Source organism: Enhydra lutris, unplaced genomic scaffold (assembly GCF_002288905.1).
Source record: "Enhydra lutris kenyoni isolate GAN:26980312 unplaced genomic scaffold, ASM228890v2 scaffoldscaffold13, whole genome shotgun sequence".
In the NCBI taxonomy this organism is placed as follows: Eukaryota; Metazoa; Chordata; class Mammalia; order Carnivora; family Mustelidae; genus Enhydra; species Enhydra lutris.
The window spans coordinates 20,552,557-20,569,727 of NW_019154097.1; the positions used below are offsets into that span (position 1 = coordinate 20,552,557).

Sequence of the window (17,171 nt, forward strand, 5' to 3'; positions counted from 1 at the left end):
CAGGAAGTACAAAATTGGGAAAGTGATTCATGCTAGCCTTGGGAAGGGGTTTCTGGGCATTGGTGACACAGGTGTTTCTGGTTTATGAAAATCGAGGTAGCTGAACAGTTTGTTTTCTGCCTCAGGGTCAGCAGACGTTTTCGTAGGGACCAGATAGCCAATATTTTAGACTTTGCAGGCCAGACATCTCTGACCCCACCACTCAGCTCTGCCATGTACCCCTGAGCATAGCCAGAGATGATACAGAAGCAAACTTTTCACCAAAACAGGGTGGGCAGGCCCTAGTTTGTCAACCCCTTTTCCTCTTGCTGCAGAAGGTCTTTAAAAATAATAAACACCCCCCCCGCCGGCAAATCCCAAACAAAGCCGATGAGGACGTGTGTGGGCCAATGAAAGGCCTTAGGTCCAAAAAGCATTTCTTCTGAGGCCCTTTCCCAGCCACTCTCTCCTTGGATTCCCGTAGCATGTGAGAGGCAGGCGCGACCGAGGCTAAGCTTCTGTGTTCTAGACATTATGAGGCTCAGGCCCGACACCTGCCTGAGGACCCTGGCTAGGGGACCGTGTAGGCCTGCCCCTCTTCCCTGAGCCCTACCCCAGTCTGGCCCCTGGCTCCCTTCTCCTTCAGAAGCTTCCTTCTCACCCGGCTCCCATGGTTTGCCTGTGGTCAGCCACACATTTAAAGATCTTCTCTATTTATCGTTTCTTCCTTAGCTATTCTGGGCCCCTGGCCTCTCGGGCAGCCCCTCAATGATCCATTGTGTTCGTCTGGCTTCCTTGGTTCCCAGAGGATGTAGAGAACTCTCGCTGGGGGTATTTTTAGTCTTTCCATCACATTCGCCTTCCTCCCTAGGGAGTTTTCTCCCCATGGCCACTGTGCTTTATTTTGTTCTCAGTCGTGCATCCCCACCCTGACCCAAGCCAGCAGCGCCTGGTCAGAAGGCCTGGTGTCCTCGCACACCGGCCTCATGACAGGAGCCTGACCGTGGAGTCCTGGAGCCAAAAGCGTTGTGTCGAGAATACCAAATCCAGCCTACCCATTTCACAGATGAGGACACTGAGTCCCAGAGAGAACTCCTGCAACTTGTTAGTGTTTCAGGTGGGCCTAGAAACCAGGCCTCCCACCTTCTAGTCCAGAGTCTTTCATTTAGTTATTAGAAAAATTGTGCACTCAGAAAGGGAGGCCCATACCCACTCACCCATCTCTTAGCTGAGAAAATAAAAGGTTGACGCCACGTCCAGTTCTCTTGCTGCTATTACATTGATTCCCTTTCCAGAACAGTATTCGGTGCCATCTACCTAGTATCTGTTGTTTGTCACGCATTGTCCTGGCTCATTCTTTATTCCACCTCTGGGAGATGAAGGGACCGTCATACCCATTTTGCAGATGACCGAGGTGCAGCGGTTAGGGAGCATGTCCAGCATTAGTCACACTAGTTGGTGGCCAAGCCAGGTTGGAGTCTGGCAGCCTGACCCCAGAGCCTGTCTCCCCAGACTGCTGCTCAGTGCCGTTCCTAGAGACACTGAGCTCTCTTGGAGGCTCAGAAGTTGTGGTTTCATTGACAGAAAATCATTTTGCTTTTCTTCCTCTGGGGATAACTCTCTTGTCCTAATGTACTCCTGCCTTAGGTGGGTCCGGGAACGTGGTCCCCATGCACATTGAGAAGGATGTGTGGGGTGGGATTCCGAGAACCCCTAAGACTTCCCGCTGAGAAGGAGGAGCGGGGTGACGGCACTTCTTGGTGGCAGAAAGCTGGGGGTTCTCATTTTCTCAGAGGTGGTGGGGGGCGCTCTGTGAGCAGAGCTGAGACAAGTGCTCCCAGCAGCTGTGGAGGGTGACCAGCACTGGCCAGTGGGGGAGAGGCATTTCAGGGGCAGGGTCCTGTCCGGAGCCAGACCCTGGACAGCCTTGACTTCTTCAGCTGTATTCCCTGGTATCCACCGCTGAGAGAGAATTCAGGTCTAGATGGAACATGATGGGGCATGAGGTGGTGGTTATTGTCTGGGCCGGATTGAAGCTGGAGCCAGGCTTGAATTCTAGAATGGCCAGCCTGGAAGAGGCCATGGAAGTCAGCTCATTACCACCCTCCCATCCCCTTAGATAAGGGGGAAAAGAAGGAAAGCTGAATCTCGAGGTGGGGTCAGCACTTGCTGACAGTCTGGGTGAGGCAGAGCAGGACCAGGCCTCTCTTCCTCCAGCCCCGCCTTCTCCCCCCACCACTGCCCGGCTGGTTCACGGGTAGGCATGGGGGTGGCAGGACCCGGTCCCCAGGACTTCAGGACTGTGTGTATTGACACTGCGTGCCTCTCTTGAACCAGTTAGTCTCTGTAGCCCTGGCACCTGACGGGACTTTGAGAGCCTGCAGGTATAGTGTGGAAGAGGTGGGGGGCAGAGGCAAGGAGAAGGCTGACGTCATTTGTGCCCCTAAGTTCAGCTAAGCAGGGACTAGAAACCTTCCTGTAGAATTGCCTGGCATTGCAACCTCGGGATGGAGGTAGTTCCATCAAATCCCACGTTTGAGTCCTGGGAATAGAAGAAGGGTGGGAAAGCTGGTGCCTCGGTCAGGAGCGGAAGGTGGCCTGTGCGGACCGAGAAAGGACACGTGCCCTGACTTAGTTACGGCATGGAGTGAAGTGAATATTTGAATTTTGGTCATTCCTCACCCCACTCTGCAGCCTTGAGCAAGCCACTCCGTTCCCCTGGGCAGGGCCTCGTCAGGAAGATGGGATTGAATGGGGCATCTCCAGATCTGCCCAAGGAATACACAAGGGAGGTCCATGCTGGTGCGGGCTGAGAGCAATGCCATGAGGGAGTCTGGCCTCAGAATTTGGATAGACCTGGGATCATCCAGACTCTGGCCCAGTGTTCGTTACCTCTTGCTGTATACGTTTCCCCAGAACTGAATGATGTAAACAAACGCTGGTTTCCTCGGGTTATGTGGTCAGACCTCAGGTGTGGTTTTTCTGGGTCCTTCGGCTGTGGGTCTCCTGAGGCAGGGGAGGCGTTGGTCGGGGCTGAGGCCCCTCCCAGGGCTCAGCCGGGGAAGGAGATGCTGCCGCACTCCCATGGCTGTCAGCAGGCGGGGTCTTTCCCAAGCTGTGGGGCTGAGGCCTCACTTTTCCCACTGGCTGCTCAGAGAGAATGCCACTTGGCTCACGCTCTGGGCAGCTCGTAAGAGCGAGACGGAAGTCACGGTCTTTTTTAAGACTCTCAGAAACGACGTCCCATGGCTTTGTCGCATTCCCTTGTTAGAAGCAAGTCACTAGGCCCAGCTGAGGCTCAGAGTGAAGGGATCACATCGGGTGTGAACGCCCAGAGGCCAGGGTCCTTGGGAAGCTGCCTACCACAGGGCCTCCTGGCTGTGGGGCTTGGGTTGGGTCCCTTCTGACCCTGCGTCTACACGTGTGTTCAGGGGTTACTGCTCAGTCACAAGGACTGATGGAGGAAAGGCAGAGGAAGTGCCTGGCCTGGCCCCTTGCGCGTGCAGTGCCCAGGAAGTAGAGACTGCAGTGACAGTCGCTCTCATGTAACCTCGAGAATGGAGGTGGGGCCCGGCCCTTAAACACTTAGTTCACACAGAGTACGTTTGGGGGCTGGTTTGAAGGTGGTTTCCAAGCTCTCCTATCTCCTTGTGTAGAGAACCCCTAACACTCCCAGGACTGACTATCCAGGGGGCACCAGTTGGGGCTGGTGTGGGCTGGTCCCATGTTGGTTCCTAAGGCAGATGAGCTAGCCCCCCCAAAATCCCCATCCCACATGACCGAAGCCCTGGTAACTGCTTGTGTCTTTCCATCCGCCACAGACAATTTCAGGTACACATGTGACATCTGTGGGAAGAAGTACAAGTACTACAGCTGTTTCCAGGAGCACCGGGACCTGCACGCCGTGGACGGTGAGTCGGGCCCCTGGCTCCGAGGGAGGAGAGTCACGTGAGGAGGAGCGCCCATCCCGTCCCCCACTCCCCACCCCCACCCCCCAGCACCAGGGCTGCTCACCTGGCTCCTCCCAGCCCCCAGATATCCCCTCTCTCCTCCCACCCAGAGGAAGGTCAGGCAGCAGCCAAGACCACAAGGGAAGTGACCGACCCTTGAGGATTCTGGGAGAGAGAAGGTCCCCATCATATTCCATATATTCCGATTAGGGTAGCCCAAATGAAGTTGCCATTTTTGTAGGTCAGAATCCGTCGAATTTCAGCAATTTCATATCGATGCATTTTACAATTTCATACTGAGTAGTCATATGCTCTGATAAAATTAAACCAGTTTTTTAAAATGAATGATGGTATTTTAGTATCTTAGGTTATAGAGTTAGAAATTAGAACAATAAATTTAGGTAATTTATTTTTAGAATCTCAATCCCAGAAATAGGGTCTTGGACCTGGAAAGAGTGGAGGGGGCTCCTTCTCCAGCCCTGCACCCCGGCCTGTCACGGGCTGTGACAACCAGGCCCGGCCGCCCATTGCCACTGGCTTGTCCTTCTCATCCCCTCTTTGTCTCCTAACTGGTCTCTTCCTTGTTTTCTCCTGTCCTGGCCCCTTGAGTGGCTGCCAGCGATCCAGAAACTGGCTGGGCAGAGAGCCTGCCTTCCTCCGGGCTGGTCCCCAGCCCATGGGGAGGGCGAGGAATGGAGGCAGAGGTTGCATCCTGGTTGAGCTGTGCCTTCCTGTGGCTCCTGGTTTTCATGCTGGCCATGGCACCTCTCCTGGGTCCCAGAGAGGCTGGGAGCATTGGGCAGAGGCCGCTGTGGACAGGGACTAACAGGGCTCCTGTTTGCTTCTTTCCTTCTGCGGCTGCTGCCTACCGCCTGGGCGCAGTGTTTAGTGTGGAAGGGGCCCCCGAGAATCGGGCAGGTAAGTCCTTGGTGACTGCCCACCTCCCTGTCCCTGGCTGGGCTCAGGGGACCTGGTTACCAGGGTGCTAAGGGCTATGTGTTCTCCCACAGACCCCTTCGAACAAGGCGTTGTGGCTACTGACGAGGTGAAGGAGGAACCCCCGGAACCATTCCAGAAAATCGGGCCAAGTATGCGGGCCTCTCTCTGGGGATGGGGCTGGGTGGGAGACAGCTGGGGGCTGGCTGAGGGGGCGCAGGATGAGTCGTGCCATTGGAAGGGGGTGACCCATTCATCCTGCAGCAGTGCTACTGGCCAGTGACCACTGGCTTCCTTTACCTTACTTTGCCCACCTGTCAAATGGGCCAGTCTTAGGACTTCAGCTTTTGAGGAGCAGCAGAACAGCACAGGGTCAAGGTCAGGGCAGCTAATGTAGCACACGCTTGGTGCCCTGGTGGTCTGTTAGCCGTCCTGAGCCTCTGCTCCTCATGTGTCAATGAGGACTACATTTCCCCGAAGGTTTGTTGGGGGATTAAATAAGATCGTGAATGTAAATCACCTATTAGCACAGTGCCTGGTACATAAGAGGTGCTCGGAAAATAACTCCTGTTGTCATCATCCGCCAGTGAAGGGCTTCATCGGCAAATGTAGCTGTCCAAGGGAGCCACCTGGACATTCTGTCCTTGTCCCATGACACCCCTGAGGGCAGGAGCCACATGTGCTACCCGCCTGTTCTTGGCACGCTGTGTGGGGTATGGGGAGGACACAGCAGTGGATGGAGCAGTCGTGGCCCTGCCCTCAGGTCCTCAGCCCAGGAAGGGGGCAGCCGGGCAATGTGCAGACAGAGTATAACCTGATGCTTATGGGAGCCTTGGGAGCCAGGAGTGGGGGGTGGGCCCCTCTCCTGCATTGGGGATCAGGGTGCAGAATGAGCCCTTTTGCATCATAAGGTGAAGGTAGGCGAGCAGCTTTTGTTCTGGGGAGTTGAAAGGTCAGTCAGTTTCTGAGTTGGGGTCTTCGAGAGCCTTGAACGCCAGAGGAAGGCATCTAGAGTTCCTTCTGAGGAAAATGAGCTAGAGGGTTACCCCAAGTGGGGAAGGGACTTGGTCAGACTTACATTTGGTAAATCTTGGTCAGATTTACAAGTCTGTTTTGGCTGTTTCTAGAAGAATGGGTTAGGTGGAGTCAGCCAGTGAGAGGTGTCTGGTCCAGGCCTTCAGGAACCCGCATTCCCCTTCCTCTCAGTTACCAAACAGCAAGAAGAGACCTTTGTGGGCTCTGCCTCTTTACAGTAAAGCTTCCAGGCAGCTCGCAGAAAGGCGCACACACGGTGAATGAATGCATGAGGGGATTTCGGGGCGGGAGAGCCAGCGAAGCTGGAGGTGCTCCTCACGGGGCAGAGCGTGGCCCCCCCTTCGGAAGGTGTTGACTGGGTTCCCCGGTCCTTTTTCTCCCTCCTTCATGGTAGAGGGGGATTCATTGCTCTCTTCGAACTTTTCAGCACTTGGGGGACTGGGGCTGGGACAGTATCCATGAAGGGTTCGTGCTGTGCTTGTCATGCGTTGACTGTGCGCGTGGCCTGTTCTCTGTCTCTGGAAGAAAATAACGAACCTCTTAACACTAAAACTGCTAAAAATTAAAACTGGCAAACCCCACCTGTTTATTGAGACCTGTTCTGTGATGGGCGATCATAAACAGCTACAGGATGAGGACAGCGAGATCGGGGACCTGCCATCTCAGCACTTCCCCCAGCTGTCCCCCTCACCCTCCCCGGGGAGCGTAGCCCTTCCAACCATCTGTAGCATCATAATTATGAAAACAGAATTGGAATCAGGAGGCCTGGGTTTGAATGCGGGCATCACCCACTGACGAGCTCCTTATCCCCCTTCTGAGTGTCCTTGGACTCCTCTAAGTTGGGGACGAGAGCATCTCTCTGTTCCGTAGGGCCCATGGAGGATACATGCAGGAAGGGACTAGCCCAGCCTCCTGGCTTGTATTCTGGATGTAACAGATGAGTGATGTTGTCAAGAAATGACCAAGGGTGGGAGCTTCAGAGCATCCCATCCGTGAGCCCCAGCCCTACACTTCATACCTACATGACGTCCTACACGCTTTATAATCTTCCTAATCCACAGTTTCCTTAACTCGAGAATGGGCTGACGACAAGAAAACTCACCTCTCCGGATGGTCGTGGGGAATGAATGAGGTTACATTTGCAAGGGAGTGAGTGTAGTCCTTAACACATGCGTGGAAGGCTTTAAAGAAGTAGTACCTGTTGCCCAGGAAGATAACGGAACTAGGTGCAGCTTGTTCTGTCAGTAACCAAGTTGGATCTGGGAGGAAGGGTCACACACCATACGCAGTTGGGAATTGCACTGAGAAAATGGTACTGGTTTTGGCTCCCTCCACGCCCCCAGCTTGACATTATGGGACCGAGATTGCTGGACTAGTGTGAACCTCTCCTGTTATGGCTCAGGAGCTGCCTCATGAGATGAGAATGCTGTGTCTTGGGTTTCAAAAAGCCAAGGTCACAGAACCCCAGAAATGACAAGGTGTAGAGTAAGCGGAGCTGTGAGAGGCACAGAGCCCCATGAAGGGACTTGGGAAAAGGAAAACCCCAGAAGCAGTGCGTGCTGGGAAGCACACCTCCCACCACCACGTGATCTGAACAACCTGGAGAATTAGGTACTTGGTGCTCCTGGAGCCATGACAGCAGAAGAATCCTTCTAGAAGGACATAGTTGGCCATAGGGGTCTTGCATGTCCACCTGCTCTCCAGCTGCGATCTGAGAATTGACCTGGGACCGTGGGCTGCCACGATAACTTAATGCCACGATAATGGGAGGCTCAAGAACAGTTCGCTCACATCTACTGAAAACAGTAAGTCTGGATCATCTGTAGTTTACTCGATTTTTATATGTGGCCGAGGAAGAGTAACTTGAAAAAAATTTTAAATTAAAAGAAAAAGATCCCAAAGTATGAAACTAAAAATTCCACCTAACAAGATAGAAATTAGGAGACTTGGAGGGAAAGTATACCTCTGAAAATGACCTACTACAGAAATCTAGAAGAAAATTCTGTTTGACAACTACAACTGAGCGTAAGAAAATACGACTTCTGTCAGTCTGCTTGGACTATGGTAACAAACTCCCAGACTGGATGGCTTAAACAGCTTTATTTCCTCACAGTTCTGGAGCCTGGAAGTCCAAGATCGAAGTACCAACGTGGTCAGGTTCGAACCTTCTTCCTGACTTGGAGTTGGCTCCCATCCGTCTGTGCCCCTCACATGGTGGGAGACTGATGCAGGCCAGCTCCCTGGTGCCTCTTGTTACAAGGGCAGTAATCCTGTCCTGGGGGCCCCACGCTCGTGACCTCATCTCAGCCCAGTTACCCACCACAGGCTCCATGTCCAGATACCTTCACGTGGGGAAGTGGGGCATCAACAATTGAGTTTGGGGGTTTTGGGGGGCCACGGTTCAGTCAGTAGCATGACCCCTGTGAGAGAGGAGCCTGAAGTTGTCTGGTGACAAAGCAGCAGGATAAAATGAAGAGGCAGAGAAAGGAGTGAGGTGGAGGACTGCAGAGAAACAGAAAATGAAATTAAAATCTACATGGTACGTAGTAAAAACCAGAGTTGATCTGTTGGAATTAAATGGAATTAAATACGGGGAGGAGAAACCTGAACAGAGCAAGAGAACAAGGGGAAAACAGGCTAACTACGGAGCCTGGGGAGCCAGTTCCAGGTAATTGTACCGGTGGGACAGAAGTAATACTCCAAAGATACAATAGAAGAAAAATGTGCTGAAGGCAGACCCATGTATGCTGATGTAAGGGTTCACCGTGTGTCGGGGGTGACAGATGATTGGGCTATAATCTACCTCTGTATAAAAAGACCCATAACTCAACAGATGTTTGTGATGTTTTTAAACTATAAATATAAAGGAAAAAGTATGCAGGCATTTAGGTATAAGAAAAGCCAGTTTTTAACAGATGAATCCAAGGGGGACTTGTCTCCGACTTCATACAGCGCTAAATGCCAAAAGATATTGGAATACGTTTTGAAAGGAAATGTAGATTACATCCTAAGAATTTTTCTATCTAGACTGATTGTAATTTATGAGTAAAGGGAAAAATGAGGGCTTGAAAAGACTATTTTCCCCATGTACCCATCTTCAAAAATTCATCAAGTACACCCCAGTTGTGAAGAATGAATTCGTAGCATAGGAGGACTTCTGGTCAATGTTAAAATCAGATAAACTAGACCATAAGTTGATTTATTTTATATTTTTAGATATTTATTCTTTTTTTTAATAATTTTTTTTTATTTTTTATAAACATATATATTTTTATCCCCAGGGGTACAGGTCTGTGAATCGCCAGGTTTACACACTTCATAGCACTCACCATAGCACATACCCCCACCAATGTCCATAACCCGACCCCCTTCTCCCAACCCACCTCCCTCCAGCAACCCTCTGTTTTGTGAAAATAAGAGTCACTTATGGTTTGTCTCCCTCCCAGTCCCATCTTGTTTCATTTATTCTTCTCCTGCCCCCTTAACTCCTCATATCAGGGAGATTAGATATATATTCTTAAAATTTTATTTATTTGAAAGAGAGAATGAGAGAGGGAGAGATGGCTTGAGAGTGGGTAGAATCAGAGGAAGAAGCCGACTCACCCTGAACAGGGAGCTGGATGTGGACTCCATCCCAGGACTCCAGGATCATGACCTGAGCCGAAGGTTGTCACTTAACCAACTGAGCCACCCATCCCTAGATATAAGTTTAAAATGTTACGAATCTGGACACAAAATTGAATGCAGAAGACAAAGATCATTCTGCAGTATTAAAAACGATTTGTAAGAACACAAGAAGGAAGGAATAAGGGGAGGGGTACTGTAGAGAAGGTTAAACCAGTCCTTCCCATACTGTGGGCCCCAGACCAGCAGCAGCAGCGCCATCTCCTGGAAGCTTATCAGAAATGTAAATTATTAGACTCCACCCCTGACCCTGGGAATCAGAGTCTCTGGGGTGAAGCCCAACAATCTGTTGTAACCACCTTTCTAGATAATTATTATTTTTAATAATTTATTTATTTATTTATTTGACAGAGATCACAAATAGGCAGAGAGGCAGGCAGAGAGAGGAAGGGAAGCAGGCTCCCCGCTGAGCAGAGAGCCCGATGCGGGGCTCAATACCAGGACCCTGGGATCATGACCTGAGCCGAAGGCAGTGGCCTTAACCCACTGAGCCCCCCAGGCGCCCCTCTAGATAATTCTTAAACCTGCCAAAGTTGGAGAAGCACAGAGTTAATTAAGCTACCTTTCTCTATGATAATAGACTTGAAAATGTCATTTTCTGCTTAACTGTAATAGATGTATCTTACATGCTGTGTAAAACAAACAAAGGAGAATATTGGAAAATAATGGAATATCGGCAAATAATGGAAAGACAGAGAAAAGATTTCATGCATCAAGCAGCTGCAAACGAAGGAAACAAACCCGGAAGGGTGGAACGTGAAGAAAAAAAAAAAAAAAAAAAAGAAAACACAAAAGAAGTAAAACCAAGTCACTTATAGCTACAAAACCAAATGGCCTCGTCTCTTTTATTAGGAGGCAAAGGTTCTCAAGTTAATTTAAAATAATGGTTTATTAGAGACCTAGCTCGTTAATTCCCCATCTCTTTCTCAGGGAGCTCCCTCTTGCTTCCTTAACTAAATTGAATCCCCTTTTGGGATTTTCATAGCCCTATAAATGTCTTCTTTAAGAACACCCATTGGGGTTGCAGTTTTAAGTTTGTGTGATTATTTGATTTTTCGGTCTCCTCCTCCAGACTCCAGACTCCTCCTTGAAGGCCGGAACCATGATTCCTTTTTCTCAGCAGTTTGTGCTGGCCATCTACCAATGTATCTTTTTTTAATGAATTTTCCCAAGAAAATTTAGGGAAACGTTTTTAGGCGCATGCAAACAATGAGAAAGGAAGCTCTTACAAATGATCAAAAATTAGTAACTAATGTCAGGCGAGCTAATACAACAGTATAATTAAATATCTGAGCAGTGGTTCTTAAACTTCCCCGTGCATCAGATTTTTCTATGGGGCCTGTTAAAACACAGATTCCTGGATCCCAGGCCTAGAACTTTTCTTTCAGTGTGTCTTGGATTAAGTCTTGAGAATTTGCATTTCTCACTGATTGTCGGACGATGATAATGCTGGTCCAGGAACCTCATCTTTGAGAAGCACTGTGTTACAGAATCATATCATGTTCTGAAGGCTACAGTTAGCAGTGACGATTTTGATCTCATGGGCCTTATTTATATGCATCAGACAACATTGCATCTGAATATACAAAAACAGATTTGGAAGCACGACAGAGTGGAAGGATTGAGCACACCTTTCAGTCTTCAATAGAGCAGGTGGGCAGATAGGATCCTACCAGGTTTGAGTAATACAATACAGTTGATCTCACAACTTTGAAACCTATGAACAGCAAATAGTAGATCTTGTCCAGTGTTCATGAATCAGTTATAAAAGTTATTGTTGAAAAAGTTTTAAGTCCATATTGAGAGAGAGAAACCATACACAGAATTTTAAAAAATTGAGAAAAAATACTTGTAACCTGTAGAATGAAATCGTTGATGTCCTTCATCTGTGGGGTTCTTGGCAATTAAAGGTAAATATACCTATGGAAACATGGACTGTGAACACAAATGGGAAAGTCACAAAAGGAAAAATACCGGTTAATGAAACATGAAAAATGGTCAGTTTCCTTAGAACTCAAACAAATGGAAAATGAAAGCAGCGGCGCCGTATAGTTCCTTCTCTAAGGCCCATCTTTCTGATTGGGATGAAAATCAGCCCAACCTTTTGATATGTAGTTGGTGCTGTGGTTATCAAAAGCCTTAAAAATGCCTACCCTTAATTTATCCCGGGGAAATAATGAGCAGCAATTATGCACAATAATCCTTATTTTGCAGTGATATGAAAAATAATGAGCAAATTGGGCAGACATTTCTCAGGGATGCGGATCACAGCTTTTTTTTTTTTTTTTTTGGTAAGGGAGAAATTTTGAAACAATCCAAACATCCCCTGGTGGAGGAGGCTGGCTCAGCAGATCTCAGAGTCCAGTGGGATGCATACAGCCAATAAATGCAGTACGGATCGATGTTTATTGATTGAGCAAGATGTCCACAAAGTGTTGTCGATTGCATACACCAGGTTACAAAGAGGATATGGATCAGGGCTGGCTAATTCAGGGCCCACCGGAGCCAGACAGAGGATGTCAGGGAGAGAAGCGCGCTCCAGATGAGATGGGAGTAGAGGGATGGGGCCTGGGGCGGATGGCAAGGTTGCACCTCCACTCCCAAGGGGTAGCTGCTGCTCTTTGTTCGGGGGTGACGGATGATTGAAATTTCTCTTACTCTTTAAATCTTGTATTTGTATTTATCAGTATTTTATAATTTTCCCCCAGTGAACAATATTACATCAGAAATTTTTAAGAAGAAAGAAGTTAGGCAGTGCCAAAAGAGAGGTAAAGATAAAGTCTGGTGGGACCCGAGAGGAAGACGTGACCCCTCCTGCTGGGCAGGGGTGGGGGTGCTTGGGGGCGGGGACGGTCCTGGAGACGAGGGGACCCAAGCGTGACCATTGCAGAGGCTAGGACTTGCAAAGGGGGTGAATGTGAGCTTGGCACTGGGGGGTCAGCTAAGGTCACCACACATTTCCTGAGCACCAGGGCCTGGGGGTGCAGTGTTGGAGAAACAGCGTGTGCCAGGTACTGTTCTAAATACTTGACATATAAATTTAATCCTCACAGCAATCCTAGAAGGTGGTCCTATTATTACCCCCCGTTTACAGTTAGGAAAACTGAGGCACAGACAGGTTAAGAGATTTGCCCAAGGTCACACAGCTCTGACGTGGAGTTGCTGGGACTTGAACCCAGGCGGTCTGACTCCAGCGTGCTCTTGATTGTAGTTGGTCCCAGGATGAGGGGGAGCTGGAGGGGAGGGAGCATGCTGCTGCTTCTCAATGGGACCCGGGCGCCCATTCCCACGCTTTCCTCTCCTTGGACAGAAACTGGCAATTACACCTGTGAATTCTGTGGAAAGCAGTACAAGTACTACACACCCTACCAGGAGCATGTGGCCTTACACGCCCCCATCAGTGAGTACCTTCTCTGGTTGGGGGCTGGGGGGTGGTGGGGGAGGGGTGGGCTGGCCCCAAGGTGGAGGCTTTGCCAGGGGAGGGTGACCATGAAGGTGAGCTTGGCCCTGGGGCAGTCCCCAGGTGTCTGGGTCTGACCTGGGCCACCTGACTGTAGTAGCTGGCATAGCTGGGAAAGCCGAAAGCCTGAGTCACTCTCGGTCAGCTCACGGTGGGCATCACTCATCCGCTTCCTTCAGTGGTCCTGTCCTCACTTCTGAGCCCTTCTACATTGCGTGGTTCCTGAGAGCTGGTGCTACGTGATGCCGCTAAGCCACGGCCAAGGAGACAAGACAGCTGCCTCTTTGCCCTTGCTGGTGGAGTGGGTAGAAAGCTAGAAGGGGCACTAAGCCAAGACTCAGAAGCCCTGGGTTTTAATCAGCTGGGTCTCAGGGTTGTAGGACCTTGGGCAGACCCCATCCTGTCTCTGGCACTCAGTCTCTCCCTTCTCCCTTGGTCTGGAAGAAAAGAGTTCTAATGGCCCTTCATGTGGGACATCCCAGTCTTCCAGTCTCCTGTTTGACAGCTTCCCTCCTGGGTGTCAGAGGAGGCTCCATCCTTAGATCCCCGAGATGTGGGCGAGGAGGGTATGAGAGATTTCGGCTAGATCCAACCGAGGATTGGTTTGCCGAGGCTGAAAGAGCCCTTTGGATCTGGAGGTCTGTACGCCGCTGGGTTCTATGCGGAGCTAGGGGCTGGGCTTGGCTTTAGGTGGTACCTAGGGCTTGGGCTTGGGGACCCTGGGTCTGAGGAGAGTATTTAGAAGAACCTACACTAACTACAGAAGTCCTTACAACTGGAGTTGTGTAACAGTACTCTCCTGTGTCTAGCTGATTTCACTGAGCAAAATGTCTATAAGACTCGTACATGGTGTTGTATAAATCAGTTCATTCTGCCTGACTGCTGAGCCGTGTTCCGTTTTGTGAAAATCCCCACCGTTGGTTTAGCCCTGTGCTTGTTCATTTCGGTTGGTTCCTGTTTTAGGCTCTTAAGAATGAAGCTGCTATGAAGGTGTTTGTAGGAGGCTTTTTGAGGACGCATGTGTTTATTTCTCTTGGATAAACACCAGGGAGTAAAATGCTCGGTCGTAGGGGAGAGGGTTGAACTTCGTAAAGACTTAAGAACTATTTTTCAAAATGGCTGTAGCATCGTAACGTTTGGAGGTGATGGGCTCTTTAATTCTAGCTATTCCCGTGAGTGCGACGTGGTCATTTTGGTGTTAATTTGTATTTTCTTGATGACTGATGACCATTGAACACTGTTTCGTCTGCATATGGGCCATTGTATATTTTACTCTAGAAATGATCTAAAGTCTTTTGTCCATCTTGTGGTTGGAGTTTGTATCATTAAGTTGTAAGAGCTCTCTTTATATATTCTAGATCCAGGTCTTACATCGGACACATACACTGTGAATATTTTCTTCCTGTCTTCAGTATGCCCTTTGATTCTCATACACTATCTTTATTCTTTTTTTTTTTTTTTGTAATTTTATTTCTTTTCAGTGTTCTAAGATTCATTGTTTATGCACCATACCCAGTGCTCATGCAGTATGTGCCCTCCTTAATACCCACCACCAGGCTCACCCAGCCCCCCACCCTCCTCCCCTCCAAAACCCTCAGTTTGTTTCTCTGAGTCCACAGTCTCTCATGGTTCGTTTCCCCCTCCGATTTCCCCCAACTCACTTCTCGCCTTCTCCCAATGTCCTCTGTGTTATTCCTTGTGTTCCACAAGTAAGTGAAACCATATGATAATTGACTCTCCTGCTTGACTAATTTCACTCAGCATAATCTCCTCCAGTCCCGTCCATGTTGATAGAAAAGTTGGGTATTCATCCTTTCTGTTGGAGGCATAATACTCCATAGTATACATGGACCACATCTTCTTTGTCCATTTGTCCGCTGAAGGGCGTCTTGGTTCTTTCCACAGTTTGGCGACCGTGGCCATTGCTGCTATGAACATTGGGGTACAGATGGCCCTTCTTTTCACTACATCTGTATCTTTGGGGTAAATACCCAGTAGTCCAATTGCAGGGTCGTAGGGAAGCTCTGTTTTTAATTTCTTAAGGAATCTCCACACTGTTTTCCAAAGTGGCTGCACCAGCTTGCATTCCCACCAACAGTGTAAGAGGGTTCCCCTTTCTCCACATCCTCTCCAACACACGTTTCCTGTCTTGTTAATTTTCGCCATTCTAACTGGTGTAAGGTGGCATCTCAGTGTGGTTTTGATTTGAATCTCCCTGATGGCTAGTGATGAACATTTTTTCATGTCTGTTAGCCATTTTTATGTGTTCTTTGGAGAAGTGTCTGTTCATGTCTTCTGCCCATTTTTTGATGTGATTATCTGTTTTGTGTGTGGTGAGTTTGAGGAGTCTTTATAGATCTTGGATATCAGACCGTTGTCTGTAGTATCATTTGCAAATATCTTCTCCCCTTCCGTGGGTTGCCTCTTTGTTTTGTTGACTGTTTCCTTTGCTGTGCAGAAGCTTTTGATCTTGATGAAGTCCCAAAAGTTCATTTTTGCTTTTGCTTCCTTTGCCTTTGGAGACATACCTTGAAAGAAGTTGCTGTGGCTGATGTCGAAGAAGTTACTGCCTATGTTCTCCTCTAGGATTTTGATAGATTCCTGCCTCACGTTGGGGTCTTTATCCATTTCGAGTTTATCTTTGTGGCATACAGTATCTTTTGATAAATTTTTTTTTTTTACGAAGTCTAATTTATCAGTTTTTTTCTATGGCTAGTACTTCTTGGGTCCTACCCAGAATGTCTTAGCTATCTCAAGATTGTGAAGACAGTCTCCTTAATTATCTTTTAGAAGCTTTATAATTTTAGCCTTTGGATTTAGGTCTGTGATCTTTTCAAGTCAGCTTTTATGAGTGATCAGAGTAGGAGTTGATTCATTGTATCCCATATGGAGATCTGGTTGTTCATCATCTATTAAAAGAGTTGGCCTTTCCCCATTGCATTACATTGCAACCTTTGTTGAAAATCAGTTGCATGCCTAAGTATATATAAGTTTATTTCTATTCTGTCAATCTATTTGTTTATGTTTATGCTAATATGGTCTTATTCACTGGAGTTCTATAGGAAATCTTAAATTCAGGTACTCTTGGTTTTTCAACTTTGTCCTTTTAAAAGAATATTTGTCCATTTTAGGAACTTTGCTCTTCCATACAAATGTTAGGGGAATTTCTAATTTCCATTTTCTATAAAAAACTCAACTGGGATTCTGTTTAGGATTACCCTGAATCTATAGGCCAGTTTAGAGAGACTAGAACGTCATAATAATACTGGGTATTCCAATCCATGAATATGGTTTATCTCTGGATGTAGTCAGGCCTTTTTCTGTCAGCAATAATTTATATTTTTCAGAGCAGAGGTCTTGTATATATTTCATGAAATTATCTCGAGTAGTTTGTTTTTTCTACTGTGATTTTTAGCTTTCCAATTACTCGTTGCTGTCACACACACTATTTTTGTGTATTGATTTTGTGTCCTGAAACTTTGCTAAGGTAACTAATAGTGAACTAGTCCTAATAGCTTTTTGGTGAGTTTCTTAGGATTTTCCTTGTACATACTGATGTCATCTACTAATAAAGATAGCTCTACTTCTTCCTTTCTAGTCTGTATTCTTCTTAGTATTTTTTTCATCTCACTATACTGGTTAGGACCCTCCAGTACAATGTTGAATAGAAGAATTGAGTGAGTATTTCTGTCTTTTTCCTAATCATAGGGTTCAGTTTTTCACCATAAAGAGTAACCATTTTCATCATTAAGAATTATAGTAGCTGAAGTAGGTTTTTATAAATGCCCTTTATCAGTTGAGGAGGTGACCTTTTATTCCTGGTTCACTGAAATTTTCTGTCATAAATCACTATTTTATGTTTTTTCCTCCGTGTATTGAAATGATTCTGTGATTCTTTTATTCTGATAATGTGGTATATTACATGGCTTAATTTGTTTTGTTTTGTTTTGTTTTTTAAAGATTTTGTTTATTTGACACACAGCACAACCAGGGAGAACAGCAGGCAGAGGGAGAGGGAGAAGCAGGCCCCCCGCTGAGCAAGGAGCCTGATGTGGGGCTCCATCATAGGACCCTGGGATCATGACCCGAGCCAAAGGCAGACACTTAACGGACTGAGCCACTCAGGC

General features: G+C 47.9%; 1 protein-coding gene across 4 annotated transcripts in view; it reads left to right on the top strand.

The window, feature by feature from the left end:
• LOC111145944 (zinc finger protein 618) overlaps positions 1–17,171 on the top strand; it is a 61,338-nt gene that overhangs the window by 14,423 nt on the left and 29,744 nt on the right. For 2 of the 4 annotated variants that reach the window (XM_022501262.1, XM_022501259.1), the window contains 5 exons: positions 3,801–3,890; positions 4,812–4,847; positions 4,940–5,017; positions 12,293–12,352; positions 12,895–12,984. In XM_022501262.1, the coding sequence (XP_022356970.1) occupies positions 3,801–3,890; positions 4,812–4,847; positions 4,940–5,017; positions 12,293–12,352; positions 12,895–12,984 (354 nt within the window). The remainder of the gene's footprint in view (positions 1–3,800; positions 3,891–4,811; positions 4,848–4,939; positions 5,018–12,292; positions 12,353–12,894; positions 12,985–17,171) is intronic. The other 2 variants (XM_022501261.1, XM_022501260.1) reach the window with 2 other exon arrangements.